At 51.6% G+C, this 17,805-nt stretch overlaps 2 protein-coding genes across 5 annotated transcripts in view; both read left to right on the top strand.

Moving 5' to 3' along the window:
- BEND5 (BEN domain containing 5) overlaps positions 1-11,342 on the top strand; it is a 46,349-nt gene extending 35,007 nt beyond the window's left edge. For all 4 annotated transcript variants that reach the window (XM_027837986.1, XM_027837990.1, XM_027837987.1 and 1 more), the window contains 3 exons: positions 2,151-2,299; positions 7,929-8,142; positions 11,141-11,342. In XM_027837986.1, the coding sequence (XP_027693787.1) occupies positions 2,151-2,299; positions 7,929-8,142; positions 11,141-11,298 (521 nt within the window). In that variant the 3' untranslated portion in view covers positions 11,299-11,342. The remainder of the gene's footprint in view (positions 1-2,150; positions 2,300-7,928; positions 8,143-11,140) is intronic.
- The window catches only part of AGBL4 (ATP/GTP binding protein like 4), a 790,143-nt gene that overhangs the window by 661,133 nt on the left and 111,205 nt on the right, over positions 1-17,805 (top strand). The window lies entirely within an intron of this gene.

Below are 17,805 nucleotides of genomic sequence, written 5' to 3'. Positions count from 1 at the left end.
TGATAGCCCATCCCAACCTTGAACCCCACTGTCATGTCTGCCCCCCCACCCCCAGTCTTCTCTTCGTCAGGCCAAACAACTACATGTCCCTCAGCTGATCCACATGGACTCTGGGCCCTTTGCCATCTTGGTTGCCCTCCTGGACCCTTTCCAGCTGTCTTTAGCCATAGCACCGAGAATGAAACACAGGCCTCCCAATGAGGTCTGACCAGTGCAGAGGACAGAGGGACCATCCCCTCCCTCCGTCCCTCCCTGACTCTACTGATCAGTTTCACATTACATTTCCTTGACTTCCCCATTACACTGTTGACTCCTATTGGGCCCTCCATTTTCTCAGACCCGCCCACCCCTGATTTCTTTCACAACATCCCCTAGTCAAGTTGTTTGGCCTTGTTTATGAGCACCCCTCCAAAGCCTCAGCTCTGGGCCCAGAGGACTTTGGGTTCTACCACCAGCTCTGCCTCCCTGTGTGGCCTTAGGCCGTTCACCTCCCTCGGCCTCTGTTCCCTCACTAAGAAGATGAAAGTACTGGTGTCCGTGGCCTCTCAGGTCCCTTCCAGTCACTGGCCTTGGGTGCTCTTTTATTGACCAAGAGGGATATTGTTCTTGAAAAGCTGAAGAGAAGATCCCGCCCCTGAAAATGCTAGCCTTTGTCTACCTCCCAGTTACCTTGCCTAGTTCTGTGCAGACCACCGGGGAAGCCGTCACAGCCCGTCCCATTCCTGCCACCATAGACCTCTAGGAAGCAGTAGGCTTCTTGGAGGTGGGATATGTGTCTAGGAAGGGGTCCAGGGAATCCCTGTTCAACCCTGAGTCTGTGACCTCTGAAATTCTGTGAGTGTGAATTTTCTGTGGAGAATGTTTATGGAGCTCAGGACAGATTTATCACCCAGCTGCCTGCCTCCAGACAAAGGCCTGAGGCTGAGTGGCCATGGCCTCACCCACCAGCGGGTCATTTATGGATGTGAGGGGAGCCTCAGACTAAACTGAAGCCTGCTAGTGGGTACTGGGTGTTTCTCCCTGGCCCATTTCTTCAGTGCCCCTGCATGAAGTGCCCTCTGTGAGGAGGCATCTGTGGCTGGCCCAGGGCCTGATCCCTGCCCTCAGGGAGCTCACAGTCCAGGAGAGGGAATAAAACGTGGATGCCGGGTGCAGCACCAGGGTCCCAGAAGTGACCGCCAGCATGATGGCGGAACGAGAAAAGTGCACAGTGGAAGGAGGACTGGCTCTGGAGAAGGGCCGAGGGTTCGGATCATGCTAACTAGGCCAGTCAGTCAGTTAGCATTCATTGCAGTTCACTTAACCTCTTGGCCTCAGTTTCCTCATCTCTAAAATGTCTTCCAAGATCCCTCCCAAGTCTGCACCTGTAAGCTTCTGCCCTGACTTCTCAGCTTCGCCACGAGGGGCCTTCCCTCTCCAGACCTCAGATTCCTCATTTACCAAGTGGGGGCGGGGCCCGTCGTCTCCACAACTGATCGTGGCTCTGGATTCTGTGATTCTAAGGGCGAGGGTGACCCACTGAGGCAGCGCTTGGTGGAGTCCAGGGAAGGGGTAGACTTTGTGCATGACCAGAGGAAGGCAGGCTTCCTGGAGGGATCGCCCCGTGACCAGCGAGGCCGACTTGGGAGGGAGGAAGGAAGAAAAGGAGACAAACCTTTGTGAAGCACCTACTGTGTACCAGATCCCGGACTGAGCGCTTGACAGATATTTTATTTGAGGCACAGCTGTGGGAAAACACAGGCATAGTCACGGGCTGTGGAGTTGTCTGTTGTGGCTGGGCCTGTTGGGACACAGAGGCACATGCAGCTGGAGACGGAGGGAGGTTCCCTGACCCACCACGCTGGGTGTCCCCCCAGCCCAGCATTTTCTGCTCAGGGCTCAAGTAGCATCCAGTGCAGTGGAAGGAGCCCCAACCCAGGAAACTGGAGCTCGGGGGTCTAGCCCCAGCTCAGCCACAGGCCCTGCCCCTCTCTGACCCTCAGTCTCCTCCTCTGTAAAATGAGAGGGTTGGAAGAGGCCCTCCCTGAGGTGTCGCCTGGCTCTGCCCTTCTCGGGGACACCGTGGTATTTGTGGTGCTGTGGGTCAGGGAAAATGCTTGCTTTCTGTTGTCTTTGGAGTGGCAGACGGATCTCTTTTCTTAACTGCCTAGGTCCTGCTATTGAGCTGGAAAAAGTAAAGTCAGAATCCCTTGAACCCGAGCCGGAATTACAGAAGACATTCAGTGAGGAGGCAAATACGTCATCCTATTATCCTGTTCCCGCTCCCGTTATGGACAAGTATATTCTAGAGAATGGCAAGGTATTATCTGCAGCCACCTCCGCATGGCCGTCCGCTGGGTGCAGGCAGAGCCGACGGTGCCCGTGGGAGCGCTGGCCTCCCCATCCCCAGCACCGTGGGGGAGCGAGCTGGCCGGGGACCCCGGGGGAGGGGGCTGGGACCGCGCTGCTGCAGCACAGATGCACCAGGACAGGCAACAAAGCAGCCTTTGAACAAAGTGCCAGTAGGTGTTTTCATTAATTATCTGCGTTATTACTACTGTTCTCCTCATGGACAGGAGCCCACTGTTTATAGCTCTTGACAGTCTGCAGAATTTGTGTGTTCCAATGTGGTGTGACACACACGTATTATTATTATTATTATTATTGTCCCCATTTTACAGATGAGTCATCAAGATGGTGACTTCCCCCTGTCCTTTCACACCCGGACTGTCAGAGAACCATGCCCTCCCTGCAGCCCCCTCACCTCACGAGTCCTTGCCATGGGGGTTCCTTGGGTGCCCTTGGCACGGGGATGAGCTAGGTGTTGTATGGATGTAGGGATGAAAAGCAGGCTAGCTCCAGAGCGTCAGTGAGGGCCCCCAGAGCCAGCGGAAGGGAAGAACTCTCTAGAACGGCAGAGTCTGAGCTCGAGAGCCAGAAAGGACCTTGGAGGCCATTGAGGCCAATGCCCATTTTACAGAGGGAGAAGCTGAGGCCCAGCGACTTCCCCAAGGTCACCTAGGCAATAACTGTCCACACTGGGGTTTGAGGCATGGCCTCAGCTTCTCTTTCTGCTCCACCAGGGAGCTCGTTGACTCCCGGTTAACATGGCAGCCACCTTATCTTTGTAGGCAATAGGCCCTGGAAGGGTCCCCGCAGAGGCCGCTCTTGAACCCTTCCTACCTCTGCCCAGGTCATCGGGTCCATCCTCTCTCCCCAAGAGGCTCACAGCATGATCAGGCTGGGGAGGGGCCAGTGCTCCTACTGCCATCTAGCCTGATGTGTGCACATTTTGGAGAGGAGGAAACTGAGGTCCATGGAAGGGAAATGGCTTGCCCAAGGTGACCTGAGAGAAGATTTAATCATAGGATCGTCGATTGGGAGGTGGAGGGAGCCTGAGAGGTCATTGAGACCAGCCTTCTGCTTTACAGAGGGGAAACTGAGGCAGAGAAGGACAGTGACTTGCCCAGGGTCACACAGATAGTAGGTGTCAGAGGAGGGATTGGAACCCAGGCCTTCCGACTGCATCCACTACAGCATGCTGCCTCTTGGCTTCCTCGTTTCATAGAAGGGGAACCCAGGCCACTGGGGAGAAGTGATCAGGTCGAGGTCACCTGGGGTCTTGGTGGGACTGAACTTGTCACAAACTCATAGGATGTCAGCGTGAAAAGGCCATTGGGGTCATCTTGTCCAGCTCCTCTGAGGCCCAGAGAGGGGAAGGACGGTGCCACACGTAGTCATCGTGAGAGGGCAGCAAGGCTGCGTTGGTGTTCTCGGCTCTTCCTGGCATCTGACTCAGCTCCAGGACCGTTCCCACCATTCAGGTCCCAGATTTCTCTCTCCCTCATCAGTGGACATAACAAACTTTAGGGATAATCACTAGAGAGCCCACATACTACCCTAGTATCTGCAGGATGTTCAAAGACCTGCCCAGGGAAGGCCCCCCACCAGCATGTTGGGTGCATCCTCTGGAGGAGAGGGCAGCTCTGGGGGGCATCAGAGGCATCCTCGGTGGCATCTCTCTCTGACAAGCTCCCACACTGACCAGACTGTGGATCCACTGAGTTATTAGAGACCACCAAGGAGGGGACCGTCCCCTGCAAAGTCGGCTGGGCCCTCGCTCAGCAGCCAGTGCCCTTTTTCTGCTGCTGAGATGTTTCTGGTTCTCAAGGACAGTGCTTGGGCCCCCGTGACCCTTTCTGAGTCTGTCAATATCAAATCACATCATTCTGGGCTTGGAGAGGGCTTTGACCTCCATGCCACGTGGGATTCTGAGACCAGGGCCCTAGTTTCATCGCTGTCATTTACTAGCTTTGTGGTGCTGGCTGAGTCACCTGACCTCTAAAGTGGAGAAAGAGTAGCTGAGGCAGGTGGTGGAAGGGCCTGAGAGATGCTTCAGTGATGGGATCATGGACCAGGGACCCTCCAGGCCACCATGTCCTCTCCAAAGACTCTTTCAGCCCTAAATTCTACAGTCACATGATGTAGCCTTGCAGGGCCAGGGGATCTGGCATGATCTTAATCTAAATGACATATTCCCCTCCTGTTACCGTGTGAGATTTATCGCTATCTCCACTATCTCCATAGTGCAGAGCTTTATGGGTGAGAACCATGTCTTAGCTGCTGTGTGGGAGGAGACACACAGTTTGGACAAAATGCAGGCCCTGCCCTCGTGGAGCACACAGTCTAGGAGGCGAGTAGTGTTACCTGATAAATGCCCTGGAAAAGGGCAAACTGAGCATTTTCTGGGGGCAGCAGTGAGGAAGGTCAGTGCCATTGGGGGAGAGAGAGCATGGGAGGATGTTGTGAAATTGGGGCGGGGCAGGGGAAGGCTTTGAATGCCAAGACAAGGAGTTTGGGCTTTACTTGGCGAGCTCTAGAGAGCCACCGAAGATTTCTGAGCAGGTGAGCAACCTGGCCTCACCATGATAAGATATCATTAAAGGAGGTAATGGTATTGATGACAGACCATCCTTTGAGTGTGTTTATAGAGGGGCTCATAAAACACGGGAAGGCTGGTGGGATTCCCATGTGTGTGCTTTCACTGAGGTCTCTGACTCTTGATAGGACAGAGAAAGTTGTTTGCCACGTCAGCATCTTTCCCCATACCTGGTCACCCAACCTGCATTTAATTCCCAGAAACATAGGTTTAGAGCTACAAGTGTGCCTCATGCTGCCTTGGGAATGAAAGGCACAAATGCCCATTAACATCTTTATTTTTTTTAATTTTTAAGAATGTTTTCATTTATTTCATTAACTATTTCCCAGTTACATGTGAAAAAATGTTAACATTCATTTTTTAAAATTTTGAATTCCGAATTCTCTCTCTCCCTCCCATACCTCCCCCACCATTGAGAAGGCAGGCAGATATGGATCATACGTGCAAAGTCACCATTAGCATCATTAGTGTTGACAGATTATTCCTGGGAGCTCCAGCATTTCCCTGAAAGGGTTCATCAGTGAGAGAAGTAAGTTATCCCTAGTGGCCTCATTGCTCCTTGTCTGGCCTTTGGGGCGATTGGAAGATCTCTACAGGAGCCCCAGGGAATCAAGATTTCTAGGCTCAGGTGGTCAGGTGCGTCGCCTTGGCCAAGTGCCCTTCCTTCTCTGGGCCTCAGTCTCCTGTCCTCAAAAGGAGAGAGCTGGAGGCAGACAAGCCTCGAGTTCTGTGCTCAAAGGCTCTTTCTTCCACCAGCATAGCTGAGATTGATGAAGCCAGGCCTACTACAAGGGAAACCTTTCCTAATGGAGGTCTTGGGGCTGGGGGGTTCATCATGCATCAGAGGAGCCTTGGAAGTTAGGACTGAACCTTGTTCCATATGCACAAGCTCCAAGTTGTGGACAGCCTTTGTTTCCTTGGGCTGGCCTTCGGGTTGGAGGAGCTACTGGAGAGAGCCCAGGATCTAGAGGGGACAGACTCAGGTTATGATTCTGGGCCTCCGCTTCCTGATCTGGAGAATGGGGTTGGAGATAACCCCAATAAGGCTCCTCTAAGCTCCAAATCACGACCCTAAGGGATCGTTCCCTGTATTTCATACCCTAGGGCAGTCGTCAGGACTACAGAATCAACTTTGACATCTCCATCTCTCCCCATCCTCGAACCCATCCCCAAGGCAGGCAGAAGCGGTGGAAGGGCCTCAGAAAGGGCCTTGGGGGACTTTGAGGGGACATGATTGGCTCTAGGAGAGGTTTCAGGGAGATATTCTGGGGCTGGAGCCTCAAGCCCAGCCAGCTTCACAGCCAGTCACAGTTAGGGCAGGTCGCAGATGGTCTCATGTAATGTAGCGTAGTTTCCCATATGTTAATGTGACCTTCTCTGTCTTATACAATTCTCCTAAAACCGACTTTTTTACCCACAGGAAAAAATGTATCATGTTTCTTTCAGTTAGTCAAACATTTATTAAGCACTACTATGTGCCAGGCCCTGGGCTAAGTGCTGGGGATACAAAAAAAAGAAGAAAAACAGTCCCTGCCCTAATGGAGCACACAGTCAGCATGCCACAGCTGTGTGTGAACAAGTCGGAGACAGTGTAGATGGGGGCACAGGAGGGGTGACGCTAGAGCTGTGATATGAAGGAAGCCAAGAAGAGATAAGGAGGGAGAGCCTCCAGGCATGGGGGATGGCCAGAGAGAATGGCTGGAGTGCAGAGATGGAGTGTTGTGTTCCAGGAAAAGCCAGGAAGCCAGGTTACCGGATCTCACAGTATGTGCAGAAAGGATGCTGTATTTCAGAGAGCCAAAGGGTGTCAGAGCTGGGAGAGGCCTTAGGGCAGAGAACGTGGCATGTCAGAGCTGGGAGGGCCATAGAACATAGAGAAGAATGTTAACTGAAGATGCTTGAGTGGAGTGGCGTCTCTACTAGGGGTGTACTGAGGAATGACAGTGGGCAGCCAGATGAGGGCGGGCCTGGAACCCCAGCCAGCAGCTTCCAGTGGTACAGATACAGTGTGTCCTAGTGGTTGGTGAGCCAGCTCAGAAGCCCCCAGGCCCTCCGCGTGGCAGCAGGGTGGTTGCCTGTCTCGTCAGTAGAAGGAGTTTTCTCACCAGGCGTTCCCCATCGTGGGCAAGCCCCTTCCCTGGGTTTGAGCTACTGTCTGAGTAAAGAGGGTTCCTGGCCCTGTTTGTAGCATGGACCCTAGAGGGACACCATCTGATAAAGCCCTTGGGTGGACCCCTTCCCAGAATAAGGTTTTGGAAAGCATAAAATACTTAGGATTGCAGAGGACACCAGTGATGCTGGAACAGGTGTCAGACTTCTTTTAAAATCCAGTTCACAGACCTCTGGATGTGTGTGATATGGGTAGCCATGAAAGGTGTAGACGGGAGGGGTTTGGTGGGAGCTGCCCAGGAGAGGCCATGGAGCCCGACAGAGGGACTCCAGGCTTCTGCCTGCTTACCAGCTTTGTGTCCTTGGGGAAGTCCTTTCTTCTCTGGTCCTCAGTTTCCTCCGTGATAAAATGAGGGCATTGACCTGGAGGATCTCTCAAGGTCCTGACAGCTTTAAGGCCTGTGTTCCTCTCCTCCCAGGGGTGGCATTTCAGCTGGGCCTAGACACAAGGGCGCCATCTTTGATGCTGTGCTGCTTAGACTTCTCCTTTGCCAGGCTCTCTGCCCTGCAGCGCTGGCAGCTCTTTGAGGGCAGGCCGGCGGTCATTTCCAGTCCAAGCATGAGGCCCTGTACACATGGGAGGGTGTGTGACATGGGACAGACCTTTTGGGCCATCTAAGGCAGCTGGTAAATGTTGGAGCTAAGCCTGGAGCCCCCCATTCTAGGGGCTTCTCCTCCATCCTCTGTCAGGCTCCTTGCAGCTTCCTGGGACCTAACACGCAGGAAGCTGGCTGCCCCAGAGCTCCCCCGGCTCTCTTAGCCCCCACAGGCCCCGCAAACCTGTCTCAGCATGTCCTTGTTCCCAGGTAACCGACTGCTCCTCTGATTTCCGCCCCGCCAGGTCCACCTTGGAAGTGGGATCTGGGTTGATGAGGAAAGGTGGCACCAGCTGCAGGTCACCCAAGGAGACTCCAAATACACCAAGAACCTGGCCGTCATGATCTGGGGGACGGACGTGCTGAAGAACCGCAGTGTCACCGGCGTCGCCACCAAGAAGAAGAAGGACGCCGTCCCCAAGCCGCCCCTCTCCCCTCACAAACTGAGCATCGTCAGAGGTGGGCCCCCCCAGCCCTGGAGGCCCCATTCTCGGGGCCAAGGGCTCACTGGTCCTTTAGGCTCCTGCCTCGGGTCCTGAGGCCAGCCAGGAAAGAACCAAGCAGGCAGAGGAAGCGAAGGGGCGGGGCTCGGGACCAAGGGTCTCCTCTGACAAAGAATGGGTGTTCTGTACTGCTGTGGTCCTAGCTGCTGCACGGGGCACGCGGGGTCTGGGCTGGGGGTGCTAAGGCCTCTCCAACGTTCTGTGGTCTCAGGGGCCACCCAGCTTGGACGTTCTCCTGTCTTTTTCAGATTGGGCATTCTGTGTTCTAGGTTCCAAAGTCCTTTCTAGCTTCCATTTGCCTCCCCAGTCGTGGGACCCTCAACGCCAGTTCATTCATTCCTTCAGTCTGCTCCAAAGTTCCTGCCAGAGCTCTGTGTGTCCAGGGATGAGGCACCTGGTCCATTACTGGACGCCCCGCCAAGCTGCGGCGTCTCCTGCCCGGGCCTCCTTTCCTCCTCTGGGCCAGAATGGGACTTGGTGGTTCTTTCAGCACTGACATTCTATAATTTTAATATTTCAAGTCAAACTGGTTAACTCAGGGCTGGAGATGGTGAAGGCAGGAAAGTGAGCCCAGAGCCGGGGTGGCCTAGGAGAGCATTGCAGGGACTGGGGCTTATAGGGAGAGTCCTGGGAGAGAGAAGGGAAAGGCCGTGTTCTGGATTGTGGAGGTGGAACATTGGTGCGTGAGGACCAAGTCAAGGGCTGACCTTCCCTGTGTGGGGGCCAGGGAGGCCAGGATGCTTTGAGGGGCGTCAGAATGGCAGCTGGGTGCCCTGGGTACAGGCAGGGGTCATGGTGGACTCCTGAGGAGGCTGGGGAGTGTCACCATGGGGGTGGAGGAACAGCAGCCGCCATGCTCAGGTGGGGCTGGTCTGGTGGAGAGGATTCTTGTTCAGGTTTGGATAGGACGCCGAGGCCCCCGAGGTCCTGGCCAGCAAGAGAGGGGTCCCCAAAGAGGGGACGTGACACGGATGATTACTATTATAGGATTGAGATTGAGATTGAGAGCTGAAAGGGGCCCTCAGATGTCACCAGGTCCTGCCCCATCATTTGATAGATGAGGAAACCAAGGTATAGAGGTCAGATTATTTGCTCAAGGTCTCACACAAGTTGAACCCAGCTTCTCTGACCCTAAGCCAGTGTCCTTTTATGGGACCTTACAAGCCCTCCTGCTTGTAACTGCTCTGGGCTAGTGCGTGATAGACTGTGAAGGGCTCCCTGAGCTCAGTGGAACTTTGTCCTGACTGGGAAGGGCATTGGGCAGGCTCTGTGTGTGCCTGAGGCACTGCCTGGCAGGCATCTCTGGGGAACCGGGACTTTTCACAAGTCAAGGATGGTGGAGAATCACCATGTACGGAGCCCAGCCCTGCACAGTGACAGAGCCCCAGTGAACAGCACAAGAGGGAATTTCAGCTATCATATGAGGAATAGCAAAAAGGGACAAATTTAGGGTAGAATTAGAAAACATTAGAGTCAATAGAGAACAGAGAATGTCAAGCTGGGAGGGGCCTGAGAAGAGGGGGATGTCAGAGCTGGGGAAGGGCCTTAGAACAGGGAATGTTCAGGCTGAGAGTGCTCTTAGAACAGGGAATGTCAGAGCTGAGAAATCAGAGAATGTCAGAGCTCTGAGGGCCCTTTGAACGTGGAATGAGCAGCATCAGAGCCCAGAGGAAGCTGAGTGGGACACAGACAGTCATCTCACCTGACCCCTCCCTTTCACAGATAAGGACTTGGGCCCTTGGAGGGAAGGGCATGCCCAAGATGGCCCTGGGAGCCAATGGAGAAAGGCTGGAGCCCGTCCCCTGGCCCCCAGTACTGACTTCCCAGTTTCCCCTGGGCCCTTCGTATAGCTGGGCCTGTTTCCTTCCCACTTTTTGTGTCTGTTCCAAACTGCACTTGGCCCCCTCTTTCTTCTCATGTTGATGGGCAAATATAGATCATTTTTATTGTATTATATATCTCTTTGCCATCTTATTATACACGGTGGATAAGCAGACGTGAGCAAAGCTGGGGCCTCCAGAGGCTGGGGGAGGATGGGGTGCATGAGTCATCCTGAAGGAGGAAGGGAACCCCTGCCCCCACACAGACACTTTCCAGGCCTGGAAGGCTACTCGTAGAATTGCCAGAGAAAGGGGAGGGGTGGACAGAGAAACTTTTGCTGAATTTCAGAGGGATTCCCGAGGAGGGCCAGGCCCAGACTCTGGGGACCATTTATCACTTTGTGAAAGCATGCAGTGATGCTGCTCCTTGTTTAGCCGCCGTCCCGCTGCTTTTTAGAAGTGATGAAGCCCAGTGTGGGGAGCTGGAAGGAGTCCCCCAGGCCTCCGTGTCCAAACGGGGTCACCACCGTGAAGTCCCGACAGGTGGCTGTCCCAGAGGAGAAGCAGAAACCTTCTCACCCAGCCCTTCCCCAAGGGAGGCCCCCCGCTGGTGCATGAGCCTTCTCCAAGCCCTGACCTCCCTCTCCTGGCCCCAGGGCTACACATGCCCCTCTCGCTCATCTTTTTTTCCTCCGTCTTACCTGTCCCGTTTATCCCCGAGAGCCCATGGCCCCTTCAGGCTGATTCTGCTGCCTGGAAGTATAGATTTAGGAGTCATCCAGTCCGGTTCTCTCATTTTACAGATGAGGAAACTGAGGCTGAAGTGAGTAGTTTGGGAGGGAGGGCATCAGGGAAGTCTTCCTGCAGGGACGGGGATGAGGAAGACGGGGCTGAGTGAGGTGGAGGTGAGCAGGGGAGGTGAGCTGCAGGCATTGGGAAGCCCCAGAGGCGGAGAGTTGTCTGAACAGCAGAGAAAATCTGACCAAACCCACGTACGGGAGGGGAGATGGCGTCCACTGAGGCCGGGCCACCTTGCGTAGGGCTGTGCAAACCCAGCGGAGGTGCCGTGCTCGGGCTCAGGTCTCTCACGCTGGCTCCTCATCCACGCTCTCTTCTCTCCCTGTCTCCCCGCAGAGTGTCTCTACGACCGAATAGCACAAGAAACCGTGGACGAGACGGAGATCGCACAGAGACTGTCCAAGGTCAACAAGTACATCTGCGAGAAGATCATGGACATCAACAAGTCGTGTAAGAATGAAGAGCGGAGAGAGGCTAAGTACCACCTGCAGTGAGCCGGCGTCCATCAGCGCGCCCAGCGCGCCGCAGCCGGGGCCTTTCGCCGGGCCTGACTCGGGCCGCCGGGGCCGCGACACGCCGAGCCGGTGGGGAAGGGCGGGCGGGCGGGGCGGCGTTTGGAGGAGGGCCCGGACCCACGGCTTTCCCCCTCCGAGCCGGCCGCCTCGCCAGCCCGCCACTCGTTCAGATGTCAGCCATGCAGGGGACAGAGCCTTGATCGTGGCGGCCAAACACCTGGGTTCAAAACCCAGTGCCAGCACTTAGGAGACCTGGGACCTTGGGCAGGTCACTTCGACTCTCCAGGCCTCAGTTTCCCCATCTGTCCAATGGGGATCATAATCCTTGCACTACCTACCTCACAGGGCTGTTGTGAGGAAAGCGCTTTGGAGACTTGGAAGCGCTCTGGAAATGGGAGCTCTTGTTATCCGTACGCCACCCGCCGCCCACAGTCGTGTTCTGCTTTCCGAGGGGGAGGGGATGTGAGTCTGAGGGGGGAGGGCTGGGAGGTGTAAAGTGTTTGACTGGGATTGGAGCTGAGCTGTCTCACTCCTGCCAGGACCTCTGTTTCTATCTCTGTTCAAACGTTTTGTTGTATAATAAAGCCTCATGATTTCTTTGAAGAGTCAACATCCAGTTAATGCGTGTCTGCCCGAAACCACTGCCCTCTCTGGCTGCAGCATCCCCCAGGGTGACTCAGACCATTTTCCTAGGGGATTCGTTTGTTCGTTCGTTCTGGTCCGCACCTGTGCTGCCGCTGTTGGGTACTTCCCCGGTGGGGGCTCGCCCTCCGTAGGCCAGTGCTGAACGGCAGCTTATACGGAACATGCAGTGGGAGGGTTCCTATTGCAGCGACACTGGGTGCTCCGCGGGGTCCTTTCCTTATGTCCACATGGGCGTGGGGGTGCAGCAACCCCTGCTGAGAAAGCCGCTTCTCTCCGTCTTCTCCCCCGTTAAATGAGGGCTGCAATAAGGCCTACCTCACAGGGTTGTTGTGAGGATCCGCTGAGGTAATGCATGTGAAGCTCTTTGCAAACCTTAAGGCTATTGAAAAACAAGCATTTATTAAGTGCCTGCTGTGTGCCGGGCACTGTGCTAGGCAGTAGGGGCACAAGGCAATGAACAAAGCGATCCCTGATTTCAAGGAGTTTACATTCTACTGGGGAAGATAAGACGTGAGTGCAGAAGGGTATTCGGAAAAGTGACAAGGCAATCTGGGAGGTAGAGTGTGAGCAGTAATTGGGGAGGGGGTCAGGAAAGACCGTGGAGAAGGTGGTGCGTGGGCTGCGTCCTGAAGGAAGACGGGGGTTCTCTGGTGTGGAGGTGAAGAGGGCGTGTATTCCAGGCCTGGGGTACAGTGAGGGCAAAGGCCTGGAGATGGGAGATGAAGCATCATCATGTATGAGGAACAGAGAGAAAGCCAGTTTGGCTGGACTGTTAAATGAAGAAAACCACTTGGGAAGCTAGGCAGAAGACGGACTGAAGTGGGGAGAGATCTGAGACAGGGAGAGCCAGCCAGGAGACCCTTGAATGGTCTGGCTAGGAGGGGATGAGGGTCTGGACTCAGGATGAAGCCCTATGATTAGAGAGACAGGGTCAAGTTGTGGAGGTAGAAACAGCAAGGTTTGGCCAGTGATTAGTGTGAGGGAGAGGCAGGAGGCAAAGATAATGCCGAGGTAACAAACCTGAGTGACTGGAGATGGCGGTACCACAGAACTTTGGGAGAGGTTTGAGTTGGGTGAGAGGAAGGTCATGAGCTCTGTTTTGGCCCCAGGGAGCCCGAGGTGTATCTGGGATGTCTCGTTGAGAATGTCCGGTAGGTGTTTGGTGTTGCAGGCCTGAGGCTCAGGAAAGTGGTGGACTGGATGATCAATCTGGACGTCAGAGGTCATAATTAACCTCGTGGGAGGCAGTCAGTCAATCAACAAGCATTTATAAGTACCTACTATGTGCTAGGCTCTGGTGGTACACAGAGAGAGAATAAATAGGCCCTGCTGAAAGTAAGCTTCCATTCTAGTGGAGACAAGTAGCCATAAAAAACACACAGAATAAATATAAAGTGAACAAATGCAAATATATATCAAATAATAACAGTAGCATTTATGTAGCACCTACTATGTGCCAGGCACTGTGCTAAATGCTTTTCAAATATGATCTCATTTGATCCTCACAACAAACCTGCGAAGTAGGTGCTATTATTATCCCTATTTTACAGTTAAGGAAATTAAGACAAAAAGGGTTAAATGACTTGCCTAAGGTAACAGCGAGTAAGTGTCTAGGGCTGGATTTGAACTCAGGTCTTTCTGATTCTAGGCTCAGCGCTCTATCCACTGTGCCACCTAGCTGAGTAGGGTTAGGGTTAGAGTCGGAGACAGACCCAACCCCAGAGGAAAAGACAGCTCCAGGAGGTGGAGGTAAGGAGGGAGGGCATTCCAGGCATGAGGGACAGCCAATGCAAAGGCCTGGAGATGGAATGTCGACATGAGTGAGAAACAGAGGGAAGCCAGTTTAGCCGGATCATCAGGTTCAGCAGTAAAGGAAAGTCCTGTAGGGTTTTTTGAGAGAGAGTGGAGTTGGCTTTAAGAGTCAAACAGAGGACTTGGATTCTAGAGAAAATAGGGAGTTTACGGAGTGTGAGGGGGAAGGAAGGTGACATGGTCAAATCTACACTTTTTAAAAATTTTATTTTTTCCTAATTACATGTAAAAATACAATTCTTAACATTAGTTTTTTAAAATTTTGAGTTCCAAATTCTTGCCCTCACTCCCTCCATCTCTCCTCCCCCCTCCCTGAGACAGTAAGCAATTTGATATAGGTTATATATGTGTGATCATGCAAAGCAGTATTTCCATATTAGCTGTGTTGTGAAACAAAACACAGACCCACAGAACCCCCCCCCAAAAAAAAAGAAACCCATGGAAAAAATTAAGAAAGTGAAAAATATCATGCTTTGATCTCCATTCAATCTGTATTAGTACTTTCTCTGAAGGCGGATAGCATTTTTCATCACGAGTCCTTTGGAACTCTCTCAGATCATTGTGTTTCTGAGAAGAGCTAAATCATTCACAGTCGATCATCATACAATATTGCTGTTACTGTGTACGATGTTCTCCTGGTTCTGCTCATTTCACTTTGTATCAGTTTATGTGAGTCTTTCCACATTTTTTTGAAAGCATCCTGCTTGTCATTTCTAAAAGCACAACAGTATTGAATTGCAATCATATACCGTAACTTGTTCAGCCGTTCACCAACTTTGCCACCACTAAAAGAGCTGCCATAGCTATTTTTGTACATATAGGTCCTTTTCCTATTTGTTTGTTTTTTTTCCTTTCAGATACAGACCTAGGAATGGTATTGTTGGATCAAATGGTATGCACAGTTTTATTGCCCTTTGGGCATAGTTCCAAATTGCTCTCCAGAATGGGTGGATCAGTTCACAACTCCACCAATAGTGCATCAGTAACCCAATTTTCCAACATCCCAGTATTTATTGTTTTCCTTTTCTGTCATGTAAGCTAACTTGATAGATGTGAAGTGGTACCTCAGAGTTGTTTTAATTTGCATTTCTCTAATCAGTAGTGATTTAGAGCATTTTTTCATATGACTATAGATTGCTTTGATTTCTTTGTCTGAAAACTGCCTGTTCATATCCTTTGACCATTTATCAGTTGGGAAATTACTTGTGTTCCTATAAAATCGACTCAGTTCTATGTGTATTTGAGAAATGAAGCCTGTATCAGAGACATTTTCTGTGAAATATTTTCCCCAGCTTTCTGTTTTCCTTCTAATCTCAGTTGCATTGGTTTTGTTTATGCAAAAACTTCTCAATTTAATATAATCAAAATTATCCATTTTATATTTCATAATGCTCTCTATCTCTTGTTTGGTCATTCATTCTTCCTTTATCCCTAGATCTCACAGGTAAACTATTCCTTGCTCTCCTAATTTGCTAATGGTATCATCCTTTATGTCTAAATCATGTACCCATTTTGACCTTATCTTGGTGTATGGTGTGAGATTTTGGTCTATACTTAGTTTCTGCCAAACTGCTTTCCAGTTTTCCTAGCAATTTTTGTCAAATGGTGAGTTCTTGTCCCAAAAGCTTGGATCTTTGGGTTTATCAAACACTAGGTTGCTATGGTTGTTTACTTCTGTGTATTGTGTACCTAATCTATTCCATTGATCCACCACTCTATTTCTTAGCCAGGACCAGATTGTTTTGATAATCACCATTTTATAATATAGTTTGAGATCTGGTAAGGCCAGGCCACCTTCCTTCACATTTGTTTTCATTAATTCCCTTGATATTCTTGACCTTCTTTTCAGATCTACACTGAAGGAAAATTACTTTGGCAGCTGTATGTAGGGTACTGAGATGGGGAGAGAAGAGGTATGAAGACAAGTTGAAAGACTGTTGCAGTAATCTAAGGGAGAGGTGATGAGAGCCTGAGCTCAGGTGTGAGTGGAGAGAAGATGTTGGGTTTGAAAAATGTTATGGGGTAGAGATGGCAAGATTTGGCAACTGATTGGATATGTGGGGAAAGGGAGAAAGATGCATCTAGGATAATGCCTAGGTCATAATCCTGAGATGATGGGAGGATGGTGGTGCCTTTAATAGAGGCAGGAAGTCTAGAAGGGGGAGGATTTAGGTGGTAAGATAATGAATTCAGTTTGAGATGCATTGAGTTTAAGATATCTCCAGGAAATGTAGTCTGAAAGTCCAGTAGGCAGATGGTGATGGAGGACTGAAACACAAACTGGGACGAGGGATGTAGGCCTCTAAGTCATTTGTTAGAAACAATAAATTCATGGGTCCTGGTGAGATTACCCATAATAGAGGGAGAAGAGGAAAGGAGAGGAGAAAGGAAGAGAAGAGAAGAGAGAAGAAGAGAAGAGAAGAGAGAAGAGAAGAGGTGAGATTCAAAGGCAGAACCTTGGAGAATACCACAGTTAAGGGGAGTGATATGGATGACCAGCCAGCAAAGGAGACTGAGAGCAGTCAGATAGATGGAAAGAGAACCAAGAGAGGGCAGTGTCACCACAACTCAGAAGGGAGAGACTGTCTAGAAACAAAGGTTGGTCAATACTGTCAAATGCAGCAGAGAGGTTGAGAAAGATTATTCCTGAGGAAAGCCATTGGATTTGGCAATTAAGAGATCATTGGTAACTTGAGAGAGAGAAAGTTCAGCTGAGCGATAAGGTTGGAAGCCAGATTGTTAAAGGGTTGAACAATGAGAAGAGTAAACTATATTTTATTCTCCCCTCCCTTCTTGGGATATGTGTATAGTCAAGCAAACAAAACTCCCACATTGTATAGAAGGTGTTTTCGAAGAGATTGGCTTCATAACGGATGAGACATAAGACCAAAGCTTGAGGGTATGGAAGGACGTAACAAAAGGCACTTGGGCTGTTTGAATGCAGTGGGAACGGAAGCAGCGGATAAAGAGAGGTAGAATATGGCAGTAGGTTGGGAGAGAGGATGGATTGAGGATGCAATTAACTACAGAAGACAAGTGGAGATGGGATCAAGCATACATGGAGGGGAGTTGACCTTGACAAGGTCTTAGGAGGGCCACCTCTTGTTAGAAGCTGGAGGAAAGGAGGAGAGAGTAGGAGATGATGTCAAGGGGTTTTGAGATGAAGAGAAAGGGCAGATGTGGGGCAGATAGGTGGCGCAGTGGATAGAGCACCGGCCCTGAAGTCAGCAGGACCTGAGTTCAAATCCGGCCTCAGACCAAACATTTGACACTTACTAGCTGTGTGACCCTGGGCAAGTCACTTAACCCCAATTGCCTTAAAAAAAGAGAGAGAAAGGGCAAAGAAGAAGCTCGTGTCAAATGGCCTTAATTTTCTCAATCAAGTCAGAATGGAAGAGAGAGAATGGAAGGGGGAGGTGTGCGAGGCTGGAGGAGAGAAGATGTGATAAAGGAACAATGAGAGAGGAAAAGAGTGGCCACCTCGCTGCAGGAGAGCCCACCCGAAGCTGGGTACCGTGAGTTTGTAACGTCCCTGGTCAGCATGGTGTCGTGATTTGTGAGTAGGAGCAGATGGGGAATGTTAGGAATAATCCAGGGACAGAGGACAGGGTAGAGTTGGAATGCCTGCCTATTGGCTTGAGAGTCGCATCCAGGATAACGGCCAAGAAAAGTGCTGAGGAGTGGGAGGAGTGGGAGGAGTGGGAGGAGCGGAGGTCTTCGATGAGGGAGAAGGCTTAGAGCAGGGCGATGTCTAGGGAGAGGTGGCATGATGGGGAGGGATGGTCAGGTGGAAGGAACCTCAGAGTTCCTACCTGGGAAAGTGGAACATGTGGATAATGCTGGGCTTGTGTGACCATCTCTACGACTGAGGAGGAGCAGAGGAGGAAGCTGAGGCGATGGGAGGTTTGGGGGGGGTGCTATCTGCATGGGTAGTAAAGTCCCCAGTAGGAGCTCTCTACGTTGAGACCCTGGAGAAGGAGAAAGAGTCTAGAGAGCAGAACTGGGGGCTTAGGGCAGAGCCTTGGGGAA

This window comes from Vombatus ursinus, unplaced genomic scaffold, assembly GCF_900497805.2.
Source record: "Vombatus ursinus unplaced genomic scaffold, bare-nosed wombat genome assembly UNPS02014825.1, whole genome shotgun sequence".
NCBI classification, from domain to species: domain Eukaryota; kingdom Metazoa; phylum Chordata; class Mammalia; order Diprotodontia; family Vombatidae; genus Vombatus; species Vombatus ursinus.
The sequence above is the reverse complement of the archived record's forward strand: the minus strand, read 5'-3'. Positions and strand labels throughout refer to the sequence as shown.